This window comes from Sapajus apella, unplaced genomic scaffold, assembly GCF_009761245.1.
Source record: "Sapajus apella isolate SASKATOON/1434 unplaced genomic scaffold, GSC_monkey_1.0 scaffold153, whole genome shotgun sequence".
NCBI classification, from domain to species: Eukaryota; Metazoa; Chordata; class Mammalia; order Primates; family Cebidae; genus Sapajus; species Sapajus apella.
Window position 1 is genome coordinate 159,971 of NW_022437093.1, and position 18,847 is coordinate 178,817.

The 18,847-nt window shown below is 47.9% G+C and overlaps 1 protein-coding gene and 1 long non-coding RNA gene across 21 annotated transcripts in view; one reads left to right on the forward strand and one right to left on the reverse strand.

Annotated features, from left to right (window-relative positions):
• Positions 1-17,476, forward strand: part of STRADA (STE20 related adaptor alpha) — a 40,621-nt gene extending 23,145 nt beyond the window's left edge. For 12 of the 20 annotated variants that reach the window (XM_032266027.1, XM_032266018.1, XM_032266034.1 and 9 more), the window contains 9 exons: positions 6,416-6,518; positions 7,005-7,126; positions 9,431-9,539; positions 9,652-9,775; positions 12,894-13,065; positions 13,577-13,681; positions 15,727-15,968; positions 16,271-16,313; positions 16,584-17,474. In XM_032266027.1, coding sequence (XP_032121918.1) covers positions 6,416-6,518; positions 7,005-7,126; positions 9,431-9,539; positions 9,652-9,775; positions 12,894-13,065; positions 13,577-13,681; positions 15,727-15,968; positions 16,271-16,313; positions 16,584-16,736 — 1,173 coding nt within the window. In that variant the 3' untranslated portion in view covers positions 16,737-17,474. Of the gene's footprint in view, positions 1-805; positions 923-3,502; positions 3,592-6,415; positions 6,519-7,004; positions 7,127-9,430; positions 9,540-9,651; positions 9,776-12,893; positions 13,066-13,576; positions 13,682-15,155; positions 15,389-15,726; positions 15,969-16,270; positions 16,314-16,583 lie in introns of those variants that run through there. The other 8 variants (XM_032266021.1, XM_032266024.1, XM_032266026.1 and 5 more) reach the window with 4 other exon arrangements.
• On the reverse strand, positions 6,676-18,404 carry LOC116541665. Its single transcript, XR_004264887.1, has 2 exons — positions 18,338-18,404; positions 6,676-7,333 (listed from the first exon to the last, which is right to left on the reverse strand). It is a non-coding gene; the product is annotated as an uncharacterized LOC116541665 (long non-coding RNA).
• Between the last annotated feature and the right edge of the window lie 443 nt (positions 18,405-18,847).

Genomic DNA, 18,847 nt, shown 5'->3' on the forward strand with positions numbered 1-18,847 from the left:
ATGAGCCACCATGCCTGACCAAAAAAATTATTTTCTAAAGACCAGGTGTGGTGGCTCACACCTGTAAACCCAGCACTTTGGGAAGCCAAGGCAGGAGGATGACTTCAGGCCAGGAATTTGAGGCCAGCCTGGGCAACATAGTGGGACCCCGTCTCTAAAAACAAAAAAAACCACTAGTCAGGCATGGTGGTGCACGCTTGTAGTCCTAGCTACCCAGGAGAATGAGGCAGGAAAATCCCTTAAGCCCATGAGTTCAAGGCTGCAGTGAGATAGGATAGCACCATTGCACTCTAGCCTGGGAGGCAGAGTAAGACTCTATCCCTAATTTAAAAAAAAAAAAAAAATTAGCCTGGCATGGTGGTATATACCTGGGAGGCTAAGGTAGGAGGGTTCACTTGAGCCCAGGAGTTTGAGGCTGTAGTGAACTATGATCACACCACTGTACTCCAGCCTGGGTGACAGAGTGAGACCCTGTTTCAAAAAAAAAAGAGAATTTTATTTTCTAAATCTAATACTTTTGGGTTAGTTTTAGCACTTTTCTGTACTACTGGATAATAGAAATAAATATTTGTCAAGTTACTAAGCACATCAATAGTTTAATGAATCATTCCCTACCTAGGCTCAGCAAGAATGTGTCTGAGTGTATAGCCTAGTAGACAATATGTCTTATAAGCTTATATCCACTCCTGGCAAGGAAGAGGGACATAGGTAATAAAGAAGTATCTATCCGTGGTTTTTCCAAAGGGAATTATTTAAAGTACATAAAATGAATATTTGAATCTCAGGACTCCGCTGTCTTTCACAGCCTCTTTTTCAAGTGAGAGAAATTTTAAGGAGTTTGCTTGGAGAGCAGAGGTGAGAGGACCTTCAGATACCAAGTAGTTGCTTCTCATTGAGGCCATATTTTTACCTACTGAAAAATGCAGTACTTTCTCACATGCAGGAATCAGATTCTGATCTCTAGAGTGCCCTGAGTAATAGAGGGATCTAATGACTGTGTCATATGAGGCTGACATTTCCAGCATAGGTCATCATACTGAACCTGTCTCCAAAGGAACTAGCTGGTGCAGTGACCCTACTCTTTTCTCTAGCCCATGGGAATGAAGAGATCATGGGCAGAAAACCTCAGTTTAAACTTTAGTTATTTTCATTTTTTAAGTATTTGCCAGCAGTGTTCCAGGCATTGGGAGAATACATCAGTGAACATGACAGAAAATGTCCCTGCCCTTATAGCGCTGGCATTTTAATGGAAGAGACTTTAGTGGAAGATTTTAGAGAAATAAGCTGTAATGATAACTTCTATGAAGAAAGGAAAGCAAGGCTGTATGATAACGTGACTAGGAGACTACTTTACTTTGGCTGGGCAGTCTCTCTGGAAAAAGGACATTTAAGTTGAGACCTCAGTGATATTGAGGAGCTAGCCATGAGAAAAATAGCAGGGGGTTAGGAGGGTTTCAAAGGGACAGTTAGTGCAGGTTGCCTGAGACTGAAGCTTGCTTGTTTGTGTGAGGATAGTGTTTGACTCGGGCAAGGGTGGTGTGGGATGAGATCATAGAGGTAGACAAAGGCCAAATCATTTGGATACTCATAGGCTGGGGCGGGGAGTTTGGGTCTGAAAGCAACCCACTGAGCTTTCTCTTAACCAGTAACATTGGTTTTATTGATGTTCAGAAAACAGAATCTGCAGAGCAAGAATATGTATAGGAGTTAGAGGTATATAAGGTTGAGAAAATGAGACACTTCGAGACCAAATGAGCATTGTGAATTCTAACCCAGTGGAGAGTTGTCATTTCAGAACTCTTGGTTGAGGCTTTTTGCTCAAATTGCTGCTCCATTTTTGTCTCCTGGTTGTGTATCTCTTTCACCTTTGTGTGAGGTACCTGATATGGAGTAACCAGTATCTTAAGATGATTCTGAAGATGAAATGGTTTCAAGAAGCTACAGTCAGCAGGGTGCAATGGCTCATGCCTGTATCCCAGCACTTTCGGAGGCTAAGGCAGGAGGATCGCTTCAGCCCAGGAGTTTGAGACCAGCCTGGGCAACACAGGGAGACCCCATCTCTACAAAAAATACAAAAATTAGCTGGGCGTGGTGGCACATGCCTGTAGTCTTAGCTACTTGGGAGGATTGCTTGAGCCTGGGAGATCGAGGTTACAGTAAGCCATGATCTTGCCACTGTACCCCAGCCTGGGTGACATAGCAAGACCCTATCTCAAATAATAATAATAATTTTTTTTAAATTCAGTGATCCTAGGCCGGGCGTGGTGGCTCACACCTATAATCCCAACAGTTTGGGAGACCGAGGCAGGCAGATCACTTAAGGTCAGGAGTTTGAGACCAGCCTGGCCAACATGGTAAAATGCTGTCTCTACTAAAAATGTAGAAATTAGTCAAGGGTGGTGGCAGGCACCTGTAATCCCAGCTATTCAGGAGGCTGAGGGAGGAGAATTGCTTGAACCCAGGAGGCAGAGTCTGTAGTGAGCTGAGATCACACCATTGCACTCCAGCCTGGGTGACAGAGTGAGACTCCGTCTCAAAAATAAATAAATAGGTGGCCGGGCGCGGTGGCTCAAGCCTGTAATCCCAGCACTTTGGGAGGCCGAGGCGGGTGGATCACGAGGTCAAGAGATCAAGACCATCCTGGTCAACAAGGTGAAACCCCGTGTCTACTAAAAGTACCAAAAATTAGCTGGGCATGGTGGCGCGTGCCTGTAATCCCAGCTACTCAGGAGGCTGAGGCAGGAGAATTGCCTGAACCCAGGAGGCGGAGGTTGCGGTGAGCCGAGATCGCGCCATTGCACTCCAGCCTGGGTAACAAGAGCGAAACTCCGTCTCAATAAATAAATAGATAGATAGATAGATAGATAGATAGATAAGATAGATTAGATAGATTAGATAGATAGATAGATAGATAGACTGGGCGTGGTGGCTCACGCCTGTAATCCTAGCACTTTGAGAGGGCAAGATGGGTGGATCACGAGGTCAGGAGTTCAAAACCAGCCTGGCCAACATGGTGAAACCGAAACCCCATCTCTATTAAAGATACAAAAAGTTAGCCAGGTATGATGGCATGCATCTGTAATCACAGCTACTCGGGAGGCTGAGGCGGGAGAATCACTTGAACTCAGAAGGCAGAGGTTACAGTGAGCTGAGATCACGCCATTGCACTCCAGCCTGGGTGGCAGGGCAAGACTCTGTCTCCGAAAATATAAATAAATAAATGAATGAATAAAATAAAATTTAATGATCCTAGAATTTATTTTGAGACCATTAGAAAACACAGATAAGTATAAAAACCAGTATCAAATCAACTTTACTGATCAAGCTCCACTTAAGATTCTGTTTCCTCCATTTTCTCTGTTCCATTTTATTTGTTGAACAGAAAAGTCACTAAAAAGTAGACAGCAATAGGAGGAGGAAGAAAGTAGGATTCACATGTATTGAATGTCTTTTGTACACCAGGTAGCACTAAGCTCTTAACATATTTTATCTCGTCTAATAGATACAACACTATGAGATGGAAATTACTCAGCTGCTGAGATAATGGAGATCCCGAGAGATCAGAGTGACTTGCCCAGGGTCACAGAACCGGTAATAGACCTGAGTTCAAATTCTGCCTCTATGTGGCCCATAAACCTATGCTGTTTGCATTATAGCAAATGTCTTATTTAAAATAGCCTTTCCCAATTATCTTTCCCAAAATTTAACAGATGTTAGGCACAGAAGGCTCCCTAGACAGATCTCTTTGGGAAATCCTAGGTTAATCAAAGTTAGTAAGTTTTCTTACTACAGAATTTCTCAGTGCCTTTAATATGGGCTTACACCTTGTAATTCTCCATGAGAGAGTATTCTACATTTCCTAACTTCATTGGACATGGAAACATTTTCCACCCATCAACTGGCAGAATCAGTGTTCCAAGGGACTTGCTTTGGGGAAATCCTGCACTGAAACAACTTACTAGGAAAATGGGCACGAGACAGGAAGAGATATTTTCACCTTGGAGAAAACTCACGTGGCTGAAAAATACATGAAAAGATCCTCATCTTCATTAATAATCAGGGAAATGTAAATCAAATCCATGAGATTGGCAAAAATTAAGAAATCTGAAAATACCAAGTGTTGGGGAAAAGTTAGATCAATGAGAACACACATGGCCGGGCGTGGTGGCTCACACCTGTAATCCTAGCACTTTGGGAGGCCAAGCTGGGTGGATCACTTGAGGTCAGGCATTCAAGACCAGCTGGGCAACATGGCGAAACCCTATTTCTACAAAAATTAGCCAGGTGTGGTGGCTTACGCCTATAGTCCCAGCTGCTTGGGAGCACTGAGGCAGGAAGGTCACCTGGACCCAGGAGGCGGAAGTTGCAGTGAGCCAAGATCATGCCACTGCACTCTAGCCTGGGAGACGGAATGAGACCCTGTCTCAAAAATAAAAAACACCTACATTGCTGGTAGTAGTGTAAATTGGTATTTTGGAAAATAATTTGGTGTTGTCCCATAAAGTTGATTGTTCATGTGCTCTGTCACCTAGCAATTCCATTCACTCCTAAGTACAAGCTTCATTCGGGAGACATAGTCAAACATGTTTATAGTAGCACAGTCCATAACAGCAGAACAGAAAAGCAACCCAAATGACCCATCAATGTTGGAATGGGTAAACTGAGATATATTCATGAGATAAATATTGTACAGCAGTGGAAATGGGTGAAATACAGTGAAATATAACAATATGGCCAAATCTTAGAAATATAAAAATTGATTGAATTAGAAATGGAATTTGGTGAAGGGCTTAATTTTGCTTAATTAGGTTCCTCTTATTTTCAGGATAAGTGATGAGGGAGACAGAGCCCACTTTGGGATTTCTTTCCCCATCAGCAGCATCAACTGTTTTGAAACCAGACACAGCCAAGTGCAGTGGCTCCTGCCAATTATCTCAGCTACTTGGAAGGCTGAGGCAGGAGGATCACTTGAGCCCAAGAGTTCAAGGCCGCAGTGAGCTAGGATCTTGCCATTGCACTTTAGCCTCAGCGACAGAGAGAGACTCCATCTCTTAAAAACAATAGCAACAAAACAACAAACAAACCATGTGGAATGTCAGCCAGCAGGATGGTATATTAATTTCATTGGCCTGGGCCTGGGTCCTGTGCCATGTACCCACGTTTTGATTTGTGGAAAGTCACTTAATCTCCTTCACCCTCATTTTTGTTAGTGAAAAGTGGAGATAAGATCTGTCCCAGCTACTTCACTGAGCCATGGAGGAGATCACATGCAATGTGGAAGTGCTCTGGAAAGTACACTGTGGTCAGCTAACAGGTATAGAGCACTGCCATCTTGACGGTTTCCTCCGCAGAGCCGCTTCCCAAAGAGTTGTTCAGGCACCGCCTTGTCAGAACACTCTCAGCTCATGCTCTTCTGGGTAGTGCTGGACCAGGGGCCTCTCCTACTTTCACAAAGGACTTTTTCTGCCTGGAGGTCAGGCTTAGGAGTGCAGCACATGAAACATGAGCTGGCCTAGGTTTCTCCATTTCAGTTAGATGCGCATCTGAAGAAAGAGAATCTAAAGAAAAGCAGTCACAATCTCCAAATCATACATATAAATTTAGGTATGGAAGAAGGAAACAGTTCATTAAGCTGAAAGAAGAGCCGTTGGTCTGGTCTGCCATGTGTTTTGCACAAACTCAGGCATTTCTGGATACCTTCCTTTAGAACCTCAGAGGCCAGGGTTGTGACACCCACATCCTAAAGCATTGGACTACATCTTCACTCACAGTACACATGGGCAGGAACGAGGGAGCAGGCTACGTCGGCTGCCTAGATGATGCCCGAGACCTGACAGCTCTGTCCCTTGCCTCAACTCAGGGCATCAGTTGTTCTCACTTCACTTGGAAATGTTAGGCAGTAACTGACCTGGGCTCTTGGTTTGCTAAAGAGGAGGCTAATCTGGCCACATTTTCCCTAGAGCAAGATTCAGTGTTTGACCTTTTGGGATCTTGTGGTCAGGACCGTAAAAATAGGACCCTAATGCATCAGGAAATTCAAGAGAACTCCTACCTTTCCACCTGCTTCTCTTTTCTAAACATGCTTTAATTCTCCAGACATCCCTTCTCCAAGTGAGAATTTCATAGCCTTTAGCAAATGCATTGATGGTTCAAAAGGACAAGCAGATTAACGGTTGACAGGAACAGGTCCATGTCTCCTCATTTGTAGACAACCCTCACACTTGCTCTGATATTAGTGCTGATTACTATATTGAATGTGATGTTTTGTTTCTTTTCAAATAGTGCTGGCACCAAGTCTGGATTTGTGGGTGTGTTTGGATGCCAGTCTCCTCGTGGGTCTGAATTACCACCTTCACCCCACTTCCATCCCACCCCCAGTTTTCTCTATTAACCTATTTTTCTTTTTCTTTTATAGACCAATGAGGCGAGCTCAGAGTCGATAGCATCCTTCTCTAAACAGGAGATCATGAGTAGCTTTCTGCCAGAGGGAGGGTGCTATGAGCTGCTCACTGTGATAGGTATGTGCAGAGCTGTCCTTACTCTCCTCTCCTGCTCCAGGGCTGCTGCACCTGGCTTTCTCAGTAGCCCCATATGTGTGTACAGCAGAGGCCATCTACTAGTTAGGGGGCTTCATGGGGACAGAGCTACTTCTGTGGATCTTTTTTTTTTTTTTCCTCTGCCAAGTATGGGAAGAGATCAAGCTTCCAGGAGAGTAGCCCTTTTGCCATTTTTTCTTTGTGGCTGCATGTTTCTGGTGTCCTGGCCGTAGTGAGTCAGAATGATTGGCTGAGAAGGAACTGATGGGAGTAAAATCAAGAAATGTGAGCCATGAACAGAACAGTAAAATTCTGCTGGGAAAAAGGGGGGAAAAGAAACAGAAAAAGTAACAGTAGTGGGAATTTTAACAGTAAGTTTCTTCTGAAATCAACTCCCTTTTTTAAAGGAAATTTTTTAAACCCCTTGTTGCTCTTGTCCTTGTGTATGGCATTCTTCTTTTCTTTAAGGCAAAGGATTTGAGGACCTGATGACTGTGAATCTAGCAAGGTACAAACCCACGGGAGAGTATGTGACTGTACGGAGGATTAACCTAGAAGCTTGTTCCAATGAGATGGTAACATTCTTGCAGGTAATAAACCATGAGTGTGTCACGTGGAGGGAGGGTGGGCTCTTGGCTCTGATAGTAGTTATAAGGAATTACAAAGAAATGAAGGGAGAGTAAACGTTCAGAAGTTATGGAAATTTTCAGGAGAAAATCCTGGCCATTTGGCACTAAGGATTGAGCTGAAATGCGGCTCAGCCCAATGGCGAGATCTTAGCTCAGTGCAACCGCTGCCTCCTGGGTTCAAGCGATTCTCCTGCCTCAGCTTCCTGAGTAGCTGGGACTATAGGTGCCCACCACCACGCCCGGCTAAAGTCTGTATTTTTAGTAGAAACAGAGTTTCACCATGTCGGCTGGGCTGGTCTCAAACTCCTGATTTCAGGTGATCAGCCTGCCTTGGCCTCCCAAAGTGCTGAGATTATAAACGTGAGCCACCACACCTGGCCTCTTTTTTTTTGTTTTGAGAATCTTATTTTATTGACCCAGCTGGAGTACAGTGGCATGAACCCAGCTCACTGCAGCCTTAATCTCCTGGACTCAGGTGGATCTCCTGCCTCAGCCCCCCATTTAGCTGGGAATATAGGCACACCACACCTGGCTAATTTTTGTATTTTTTTGTAGAGATGGGGTTTCACCATCCTGCCCAGGCTGGTCTTGAACTCCTGAGATCAAGCAATCAGCTCACCTCAGCCCCCCAAAATGGTGGGATTACAGATGTGAGCCACTATACAGGCCCTGACATTCCTTTCTATTCGAGAAGCAAGTAGCCACTCTCTTGTTAAACTGAGAGAGGGGCTGGGGCATGGTGGCTCATGCCTGTAATCCCAACACTTTGGAAGGGCAAGGCAGGCAGATTGCTTGAGCCCAGGAGTTCACGATTGCACCACCGAACTCCAGCCTGGGTGACAGACTGAGTCCCTGTCTCAAAAAACAAAACAAAAACAAAACTGAGAGAGACTGTGAGTCTAGTAACTGTCTGGGAATTAGACCCCTTTCCTGATGCCTGCTTAGATTCAGGGCCTGGGTCAGTTTTCCTTCAGGTTAGTTAGTTGTAGCCCCTCCCCTTCCTCATTTACAACTTTTTCTGAATTGGTGTTACCTGATGGTGCTCTAGGACCTGTTCATAGTAGTTGGTGGGTCCGAGGTCAGTGTCAGCAGAAGCCAGTCTCAGCTGGCCTGCTGTTCCATCAACTATGGTTTTTTTCTTTCTTTCTTTTTTTTTTAATTTGAGACAAGGTCTGGCTCTATCACCCAGTCTAAAGTGCGTCAGTGAAATCACAGCTCACCACATCCTCTACTTCTCAGGCACAGGTGATTCTACCACTTAAGCTTCCTGAGTAGCTGGGACTAAAGGCATGCACCACCACACTCAACTAATTTTTTGTATGTTTAGTATAGATGGGGTTTCGCCACGTTGTCCAGGCTATCCAACTCCTGGGCTCAAATGTTCCGCCCACCTCACCTCCCAAAGTGCTGGGATTACAGGCATGAGCCACTGTGCCCGGCCATGTTTTCTTTTATAATAGAAATAACGTTTTGGCCTGGGCACAGTGGCTCATGCCTGTAATCGCAGCACTTTGGGAGGCCAAAGCAGGCCTAGGCAACATGGCGAAACCCTGTCTCTACAAAAATTACAAAAAACTAGTTAGGTATTGTGGCATCCAGCCGTGGTCACAGATATCAGCAAGGCTGAGGTGGGAGGATGACTCGAACCTGGGAAGTTGAGGCTGCAGTGAGACAAGTTCACACCACTGCACTCCAGCCTGGGTGACAGAGCAAGACCCTGTCTCAAAAAAATAAAGAAAAACATTTTTGGCCAGGTACAGTGACTCAGTGGCTCATGCCTGTAATCCTAGTACTTTGGGAGGTGGAGGCAGAAGGATCGCTTGAGCTCAGGAGTTTGAGACCAGCCTGGGCAACACAGTGAGACCTTGTCTCTACCAGCAATAACAACAACAACAACAACAACAAAATATTTTTTGTTTTCTTATCTTAAAGAGGAGTTCTGTACCTTGGCCCTTGAAATTGAGATAAGCTTTTAACTTCATAAGTCTTCGGTCAACAGTTTGCCATCATCATCTCTGAGTTGGTGCCCTGACACCCTCTATTGTTGGTGGTTTCCCTGTTTGGCAGAGGCAAAGCAGTGCTGGGTCCCTGCAGAGGCAGCAGGGCCTTGTTTTTCTTCCCTATGTTGACAGGTACCTGCTGAGGCTGCTCTGGGAACACCCAAAAAGTGCTAGGTCCCCCGCATTGTCCATGCTGCCACCTTCGTGCTGAGCGACATCTTTAGGTGCCGTTTGGTTCTGACTTCAGCTTCACCATTCCTTCCAGGGCGAGCTGCATGTCTCTAAACTCTTCAACCATCCCAATATCGTGCCATATCAAGCCACCTTTATTGCAGACAATGAGCTGTGGGTTGTGACATCATTCATGGCATATGGTGAGTGGAAAGGGTTCCTGGTAGAAAGGGGTTCTTGGGACTCTGTTGTCAGATTGCCTGTGTTTTCCTTCTCCATTACCTTTTGCTGCCTTCATGCAGTCCTTTCCTCCAGGTTCTGCAAAGGATCTCATCTGTACACACTTCATGGATGGCATGAATGAGTTGGCAATCGCTTATATCCTGCAGGGGGTGCTGAAGGCCCTTGACTACATCCACCACATGGGATACGTACACAGGTGAGTTCTTAGGCGGCCTCTCCCATGATTAGAGTGTGTAGCTGTGCCCCTGAGCCTTCAGGTAAACAGGTGAAGTTTGACTGAAGTTAATGAAGCCAGAGTTTAAAATCAAGGATCTGGATTCTTGCTGAGGATCTCTTTGCTATGAAAAGGAAAAGGGCAGGCACCGTGGCTCATGCCAGTAATCCCAGCACTTTGGGAGGCCGAGGTGGGCGGATCACAAGGTCTGGAGTTCGAGACCAGCCTGACCAACATAGTGAAACCCCGTCTCCACTATAAATACAAAAATTAGCCAGGTGCGGTGGCACATGCTTGTAGTCCCAGCTACTCGGGAGGCCGAGGTGTGAGAATTGCTTGAACCCAGGAGGCAGAGGTTGCAGTGGGCTGAAACTACACCATTGCATTCCAGCCTGGGTGACAGAGTGAGACTCTGTTTTTTTTTTTTTTTTGAGATGGGGTCTTGCTCTGTCGCCAGGCTGGAATGTAGTGGTACGATCTCAGCTCACTGCAACCTCCGCCACCCGGGTTCTTGCAATTCTGCTGCCTCAGCCTCCTGAGTAGCTGGGACTACAGGTGTACACCTCCATGCCTGGTTAATTTTTTGTATTTTAGTAGAGACGGGGTTTCACTGTGTTGCCCAGACTGGTCTTGAACTCCTGAGCACAGGCAATCTGCCCGCCTCAACCTCCCAAAGTGCTGGGATTACAGGTGTGAGCTACTGCACCTGGCCTAATTTTTGTATTTTTAGTAGTGATGGGGTTTCACCATGTTGGCCAGGATGGTCTCAATCTCTTGACCTTGTGATCCACCCACCGTGGCCTCCCAAAGTGTTGATTACAGGTGTGGGCCACAGTGCCCAGCCTGAGACTGTTTAAAAAAAAGAAAGAAAAGAAAAAGAAGGAGCATCTGGATTCTGACCTTGCCAGTGACTTGGGGGATGGTCACTTAGCCTGTTAGTGCTGAAGCCACTGACTTTCTCTTTGCTGAGTAGCTTGGTCCTGAGTGTTGTGTGAGAGGACCGTCTGACATGGACCTTTGTACTCCACCCTCTGCCTCCTCCTTTCTGTGCCTAGAGTCAGTCTTATGTCGAGAGACCAGGACAAAGACAGATGTTAGCAGATGGTGTCGGGCAATCAGCTGGTAGTAGGGAAGATGGTAAAACTAGACCCCTACCTAACTCCTCATACAGAGGAGGACTCTAGCTGGATTAAAGGCTTATATGTTAAACTTAAAACTACAGACTTAAATAGAAGGAAATGTGAGAAAATGCTTTGGTGACCTGAGGCATAGAATAACTGCTCAACATTTTAGAAGCACAAAACATAAGACAAAAGATTGATGAATTTGATTAGATCAAGATTTCTATTCAATAAAAAAATTCTGTGAAAACAGTTAAGAAACAAGTGACACACAGTGGATTATATTAGCTTTGTCAACACAGGAGATTAGTAACAGGGAAATCTTGCAAATCAACAAGAAATGGACAGCAAAGCAAGAAAAATGGGCCAAAGATACGAAGTCATCATAGGAACAGTCACTCAAATCTCACAATCAGATAAAAGCAAATGAAAACAAGATGTCACCTTACATACATGAGACTGCCAGTGGTCCCAGTGTGGTAAGGATAGGGGAGCCTCCTGTCCAGGTAGTGGAAGATGGCCGGGTACTGCCAGTCAGGGTCACAGAACCAGAACCATCAAGGCCGATTCTCGACGTATACCCTAAAGAAACCTTCATGCATACCAATGAGGGGACATGTTTGGATGTCACCATTCACACGTGTGTTGGTTGGGGGTAATGTGAGTGTCTGTCCCCAGACGGATGGATGAGTAGAAGTGTTATATCTCTTCCCAGAGCAAAGGTGACAATTAAAAGCAAAGATGAAAGGTACACAGCTAGCAACACAGATGTGTCTGGAAACCACACCCCTGAGTGAAAAAGGAAGAACGGGATATGGAACACAGTACCCCTAGGTACACTTTACAAGAGTCCTGCAAATAAAAAGTACAGATTAAAAGCATTCATAGAAGGTAGAGCAAGAGGTGGTCTAGAGCGTACAAGAGCACTCAACAGTCCCAGCACTCTGGGAGGCCAAGGTGGGTGGGTCACTTGAGGTCAGGAGTTTGAGACCAGCTTGGCCACCATGGCAAAACCCCATCTCTACTAAAAATACAAAAATTAGCCAGGCATGGTAGTGGGTGCCCATAATCCCAGCTACTCGGGAGGCTGAGGTAGGAGAATCACTCGAACCTGGGAGGTGGAGGTTGCAATGAGCCAAGATCATACCATTGCACTCCAGCCTGGATGACAGAGCTAAATAAGCTTTTAATCTGGTGATATGTAAATGGGGTCATGCTATTTTATGTAGGTTTAGAGTTTTTCATCAAAACATGGTTTTAGCTGGGTGGGGTGGCAGCACTTTGGGAAGCCAAGGGGTGGATCTCTTGAGGTCAGGAGTTTGGGACCAGGCTGACATAGTGAAACCCTGTGTCTACTAAAAATATAAAAACTAGCTGGAGGTGGTCGTTTGTGCCTGTAGTCCCAGCTACTCAGGAGGCCGAGGCAGGAGGATCACTTGAACCTGGGAGACGGAGGTTGTGCTCAGACAAGATTGCACCATTGCATTCCAGCCTGGGCAACAAGAGCGAAACTCCGTCTCAAAAAAAAAAAAAGAAAAACCTGATTATAGTCTGGGCACAGGGGCTCACACCTGTAATCCAGCACTTTGGGAGGCCAAAGCAGGCAGATCACTTAAGGCCAAGAGTCCAAGACCAGCATGGCAACATGGCGAAACCCCATCTAAAATATAACCTGCCTAATGTTTATACTAAAAATGTAAACATTAGCCAGGTGTGGTGGTGCACACCTATAATCCCAGCTGTTTGGATGGCTGAGGCACAGGAATTGCTTGAACCCCGGAGACAGAGATTGCAGTGAGCCTAGATTGCACCACTGCACCCCAGCCTGGTGACAGAGTGAGACTCTGTCTCAATAAAAACAAAAACATGGTTATGTATATGTAAAATACACATATACATATATAACCCATGCACACAGGGAGAGCTGGCCACGTCTAGAGGGGCTCCTGCTCTCCATGACACCCTCCCCACCTCCCCAGGAGTGTCAAAGCCAGCCACATCCTGATCTCTGTGGATGGGAAGGTCTACCTGTCTGGTTTGCGCAGCAACCTCAGCATGATAAGCCATGGGCAGCGGCAGCGAGTGGTCCACGATTTTCCCAAGTACAGTGTCAAGGTTCTGCCGTGGCTCAGCCCCGAGGTCCTCCAGCAGGTCTGTGCACGGGCCCCAAGGAGGCCCTTTACCCAACTCATGATTCTCAAGGGAGCCTTCAGGCATTGCCTGGGGTTAGATGCTCTCAGTCTCCCAGTGGGGTAAAGGGGTTCCTGGAGGGAGGGAGCCCTCAGCGTGGGCAGTGCCTGTTCATTGCAGATGGATGTGGTTCCCCCCGGGGAGTCCTAACCTCTACCAGATGCTATTTCAGCTCCCTTCAAGGACTCTTGCCACCCTATGAGAAGAGTGAGCATTTTGGAAATGTTTGGTGCTCTCTGGATCCCTGTGCTAAGCAGGGGCATGGGGCTGGCACCTCCTGCTCCTTACAGAGCATCACCAAACAGTTGCCGGTGGTGATATAGCAGTTAGTCTTCAGTAGCACAGGCAAGGAGAGGCATTAGCAGTGGGTCCTGCTTTGGGGACCGCCATCCTTTTCCTCTCCTTAGTTCTACCCGTTTTCTAAGAACAAAGACCAAATGGGGTCATCTGTGGCCTTTTTTTCCTGGCTTAGAATCTCCAGGGTTATGATGCCAAGTCTGACATCTACAGTGTGGGAATCACAGCCTGTGAACTGGCCAATGGCCATGTCCCCTTTAAGGATATGCCTGCCACCCAGGTAAGCCTGCCGCCTGTCGGGTTCCTTCTTGCCTGCCTGCCTTCCGCACATGTTAATTGAGTATCTGCCACACTCAGGGCACAGAGCAGGAATACTAAGATGAAAGACCTGTCTTTTCTGTCAAGTAATCCCACCTTGTGGGGGATGGTAGCCTCACTCTTTGTTTACTTCCTGTGGCAAATTTGGTGGTTAGGGAGCCTGGCTTGGGGAGGGGAGCTTGGGAGCAGGGGTGCAAATCGAGGCCCACATGCCACATGTCTATTTAAAACATATAAATCAAGCTAACCAGTCTTCATAAATTTATAAAATATGTTCTGTCCTCCTACTTGGTTGAATACATCTGGAAGGTCAGTTTCTAGTTTAGAATTCCCACAGTTCTCAGAGTTCCATGCCACCGAATTCTAGCCAACACCTTTGGAACCTGCATTCTGCAAGTTCAGCTTCTGTTCATGCCCCTCCAGATGCCTGTCCTCTGGCCACCCCTCGGACCAAGGGTGCACAGTCAGTGGCACAGTCTACTCTTTGGAAGACAGACCCAGGGAAGAGGCTTATCCAGGCCTCATTAAATCCAGAAAGTGGATTTGGGGTCATTTCAGCAAGGATTACCTGGGTCCTAGGTACTTGGAGTATGGTCTAGAACTGGGAGGGGTAGGATGCAGGCTCTGAGCAAGCCACTCCTGGAACCCACAGGCTGCTGGCCCGGTGGTAGGGGCAGCCAGCTGGAGGGTGGCCAGAGTACAGCCCCCCAGAGGAGGAGCCAAGGGAGGTCCCAGGAGGAGTCAGCCTTGAGTTGGAGGACAGACAGTTGTCACCTGTGTGGAGGAGGAACTAGGACACTTTTAGCAGAGAAAGCGGCATGTGCAAAGACCCAGAGTCGAGGAAAAACAGGATCTGGAGAACAACAGGAGGTATAAATGGCCAAGGTGCAGTGCTTCTTGGGGGCTGCCGGGTGGCAGGCTGCAGAAGGAAACAAGGGGACATTGTGAAGGGCTTGGATGCCACTTTAGAGCACTGGTTCCTGTCACAAAGCCTGTGGAGCAGTGATGAAGGACTGTAAGCACAGGAGTGATAGCATAAGATAGTTCATTTAGAAAGATCACCCTGTCAGATGAATTAGATCCGGTAGACCAGTTAGGATGGTGTGGAAATCTAGGTGAGGAATCTAGGAGATCTCAGTAAAATAATTTAGTGACAGGATGCTCAGGAAAGAATTAAAAGGCAATTGAGGGTGAACAAGAGGTCCAGGCCTAGAAGCAGCAGCATCCACTAGAATTTGCGGCAGAGAAAGAAGGATCCTGTGGCTGCACTGTCCAGTGAGGGAGCCATGAGACTGTGTGGCTGTTGAGCATTTAGAATGTGACCATTGAGATTGAGGGACTGAATCTGAAACCTAATTTAAATAGAAATAGCCACAAGTGGCTAGTGGCTATCACATAAGTGCAGCCTTAGAACGATTTCCAGCTTTCTGGCTCAGACAGCTTATGGGGTTATGAGGACTTCACGAGGACAGCAGTCCCCAGGTGGGGCTGGATTTATGTGTGTTGAGTTGAGGCGCTTTGGGACAGCCACCCAGCCTGGACTTCCCTTGGGCACCTTGCTCCCATGTGGCCTGCTACAGCGACAACCCAAGCTGTGGCACTGCCGGTGCTGCCTCACAGACCTCATTGGATCCATCCGGCCGTGGCAGGCAGCTGTGCTTCAAAGCAGGTGACCTGGCCGCTCCCTCCCACTAGGGTGAGGATCCTGCAGTAAAAGGAATTTGATGCCTCGTAAAGGGAGAGAAGAAACTGTGAGCAGTGTTTTCCAGCCATGGCGAAAGGGGGTACTTTTGTACAACCCCTCTCCTTTTCATGTTGGCCTAGCTAGGGTGTAGCTGCCACACCAGTGACCAGCATTTCTTTGGGAAAATTAGACTTACTCCACTTCCATCTTTTTCTGATCTCAAATGATCACATTTGCATATTTGGAAAAGTATATTTGTGAAGAGACTCTCTGGGCCTTCCAGGGGCCCCCTCCAGCCCAGGCCCTGGTTCTTCCCTCCCCAGATGCTGCTTGAGAAACTGAACGGCACCGTGCCCTGCCTGCTGGATACCAGCACCATCCCCGCCGAGGAGCTGACCATGAGCCCTTCGCGTTCAGTGGCCAACTCTGGCCTGAGTGACAGCCTGACCACCAGCACCCCCCGGCCCTCCAACGGTGACTCACCTTCCCACCCCTACCACCGAACCTTCTCCCCCCACTTCCACCACTTTGTGGAGCAGTGCCTTCAGCGCAATCCGGACTCCAGGTATTCCTGTTGGCCTGGGCCTGGGCTTCGGGAAAGCAGAGGGTGCTCAGGAAGTAAGGCCAGGGTGTGAAGGAATGGACGAACCTCTCAAAGGTTCTGCAGGGGTCAGAGCTCCCAGGAGGAATGTGAAGCTACACGCAGGAGGGATGACCTCCTGGGTGTGTAAGAGGCCAGCCTGGGGAGCTCTGGCCACCGCTTTTCAGTCAGCTCAGGGAGAGGCAGAGGCTGAGGCATAAGCAGCAGGATTTTGGGAAGCTGGGGCATGGCAGTGACCTGTGATCTCTCCACCCCTTTCCTTCCAGGCCGAGCGCCGGTACCCTCCTGAACCACTCTTTCTTCAAGCAGGTACCGTAGCTCCTTCCCAAGGCTCATTGTGTTTTTCTTGCCTATGTTTCTAAGGACTCATAATCCCTTTAGCTTTGGGTTCTTCAGGTATTCTCTCCCATCCCTTTGAATGAGAGAATTTATCCCACTTCCAAAGCCCCTGAAAGGCACTGCTCCTTCCTCTTGTAGAATTGGTTCCGACAGCCCGTCTGCCACTGGGCTTCCTTGCCCCGTGGTGTCCTGGGACCCAGAGCAACAGGATCCATCACCCACCTCTCTCTTCTCCCCTAGATCAAGCGACGTGCCTCAGAGGCTTTGCCCGAATTGCTTCGTCCCGTCACCCCCATCACCAATTTTGAGGGCAGCCAGACTCAGGACCACAGTGGAATCTTTGGCCTCGTAACAAACCTGGAAGAGCTGGAGGTAGATGATTGGGAGTTCTGAGCCTCTGCAAACTGTGTGCATTCTCCCGCAAGGGACGCAGAGGCCCTTCCTGAGGGCTGGCCACATTCCCACCCTCCCGGGCAGATTGGGTAGAAAGGACATTCTTCCCGGAAAGATGGCTGCTGACTGATTGGGAAAGAAAATCCTGGAGAGATGTTTCTTCACTGCTCCAAGGCTTTTGAGAAACAAGAGAATCTCAACACCTAGGGATTGGGAGGGTGCAAAGCCGACATTCCCAGTCCTGTGAGCTCAGGTGACCCCCGCAGAAGGAAGGGATGCTGTTCTGGCCCTGGGAGCTGAATTCGGAGCCCAGGGTTTGACTCATTAACCCCGAGGACTGCCACCTCTTCCCAGTGCTTGCGACCAGCCTCGTTCTATTTAACTTTGTTCTCAGATCCTATAGGTCAGTGAAAGGGCAAGTAGTAAGCTGCCTGCCTCCCTTCCCCCAGACCTCGCCCTTGTAGTTGCAGAGAAGGGTATTTCTGTCTTTTTAAGCACAGACTCAGGATGGGACATTCCATCCTTATCCCATTCTAGCTTGGGCCCTAACACCTAAATCTCTCCCAGGTGTGTGTGCCTCATTCCTTTCCCACCAAGAACCCATTTTAGCGCCTTCTGCCAGCTGCCCTGGTGCTTTCTCCAAGGGCCATCAGTGTCTTGCCTAGCTTGAGGGCTTAAGTCCTTATGCTGTGTCAGTTTTGTTGTCAAAACAAATTAAAATTTCCAGAGACCCTGCTGGAGAATGGCATTGTTGTGTCTACATCAGCTCAGGGGCTACAAGCTGCTTCCCGGGGCTTGTGCTTGCAGGATGGCTGTGCTACCCCAGATGAGAACCGTCCCACCATCCAAGAGCAGGCCCAGGGTTCTGTCGGAAGCTCAGCAGTGGCCTCTTTCACTAGATAGACCAGTTTCTCTTAAAACCCATAATCTGTCTCTTAACTATCTAAAATTTTAAGACTGAATGTTAGCCTGTGGCCGTCAAACCACTTTGGAACTAAAAAGGTCCAAAGATTGAAACTGAGGCAGAGGATGTTGGCAGCCTTTGGCAGGAAAGGAGGTAGAAAGGTTTGTCTTGCAACCTGACCTGGATGTCTCCTTACCTTGGGTGCTAGCACCCAAAGAGCAGGAAAGCTAAGACCAAGCCCTGCTCATCCCTGCCATGCTGGCTAGCAGCGAGTGTGAGCAAGGGGGTGGTGCAAATATGGGTCTCCCACAGTGCTTCTAAGGCACATCACATGGCTTACCCCTTTCCCAGTCCCTCAGGGGGAAGCCCCCCCACCAGCTCAGGCACCTCAAACACCCCTCTACCCTGAAGCTGCACTGAACCATCAAGTGCCCTCACTTTCCATTTCCTCCCAAACTTTAACAGCAGCTTAAAGAGAAGTAAACGTCTTCCTCTGGGCAGTGAGAGGCTAAGATGACAGGAATGACACTGACCCTGGGCTAGGATGGGGACCTGGGGCAAGTGAGTGAGCAGCTGGGGAGCTCATTTCCAGCCTTCCCCCTGCTTCAAACCTCAAGTCTCCCCCCACCCCCAACGGAGTCACTCTGACAGCAGGGTGGAGTACACTGGCATCATCTCGGCTCACTGCAACTTCCACCTCCCAGGTTCAAGCAATTCTCCTGCCTCAGCCTCCCGAATAGCTGGTATTACAGGCACATGCCACCGTACCCGGACAATTTTTGTATTTTTAGTTAAATGGGGTTTCACCATGTTGGCTAGGCTGGTCTCGAACTTCTGACCTCGTGATCGGCCTCCGTGGGATTACAGGCGTGAGTCACCGCCCAGCCAAGTTACCTTTTTTTTTTTCCCAACACTGGTCATCAAAGCAGTTTACTTTGCTTCCAGATGCCTTCTGCACCTTGGCTGTTGGTGCATCCTCAATGCCCACCTGCAGCTCAGCCCACAGGCCTGTCCTGGGAAGGGTGCCAGGGCCTCACTGTACCCAGTGGCAACAAGCCCTGCTCCTGGTGCCCGGGGGCTTCCCATTTCTTGCATCAAACAGCCCCTTTGGAGAATCTGATGACAGGTTTGAAAGCTTTCCTGAGAGGCAGCCAGTTTGAGAGTCTGACACTCCCCACTCCCACTGTGGGAGTTGGCCCACAGTACA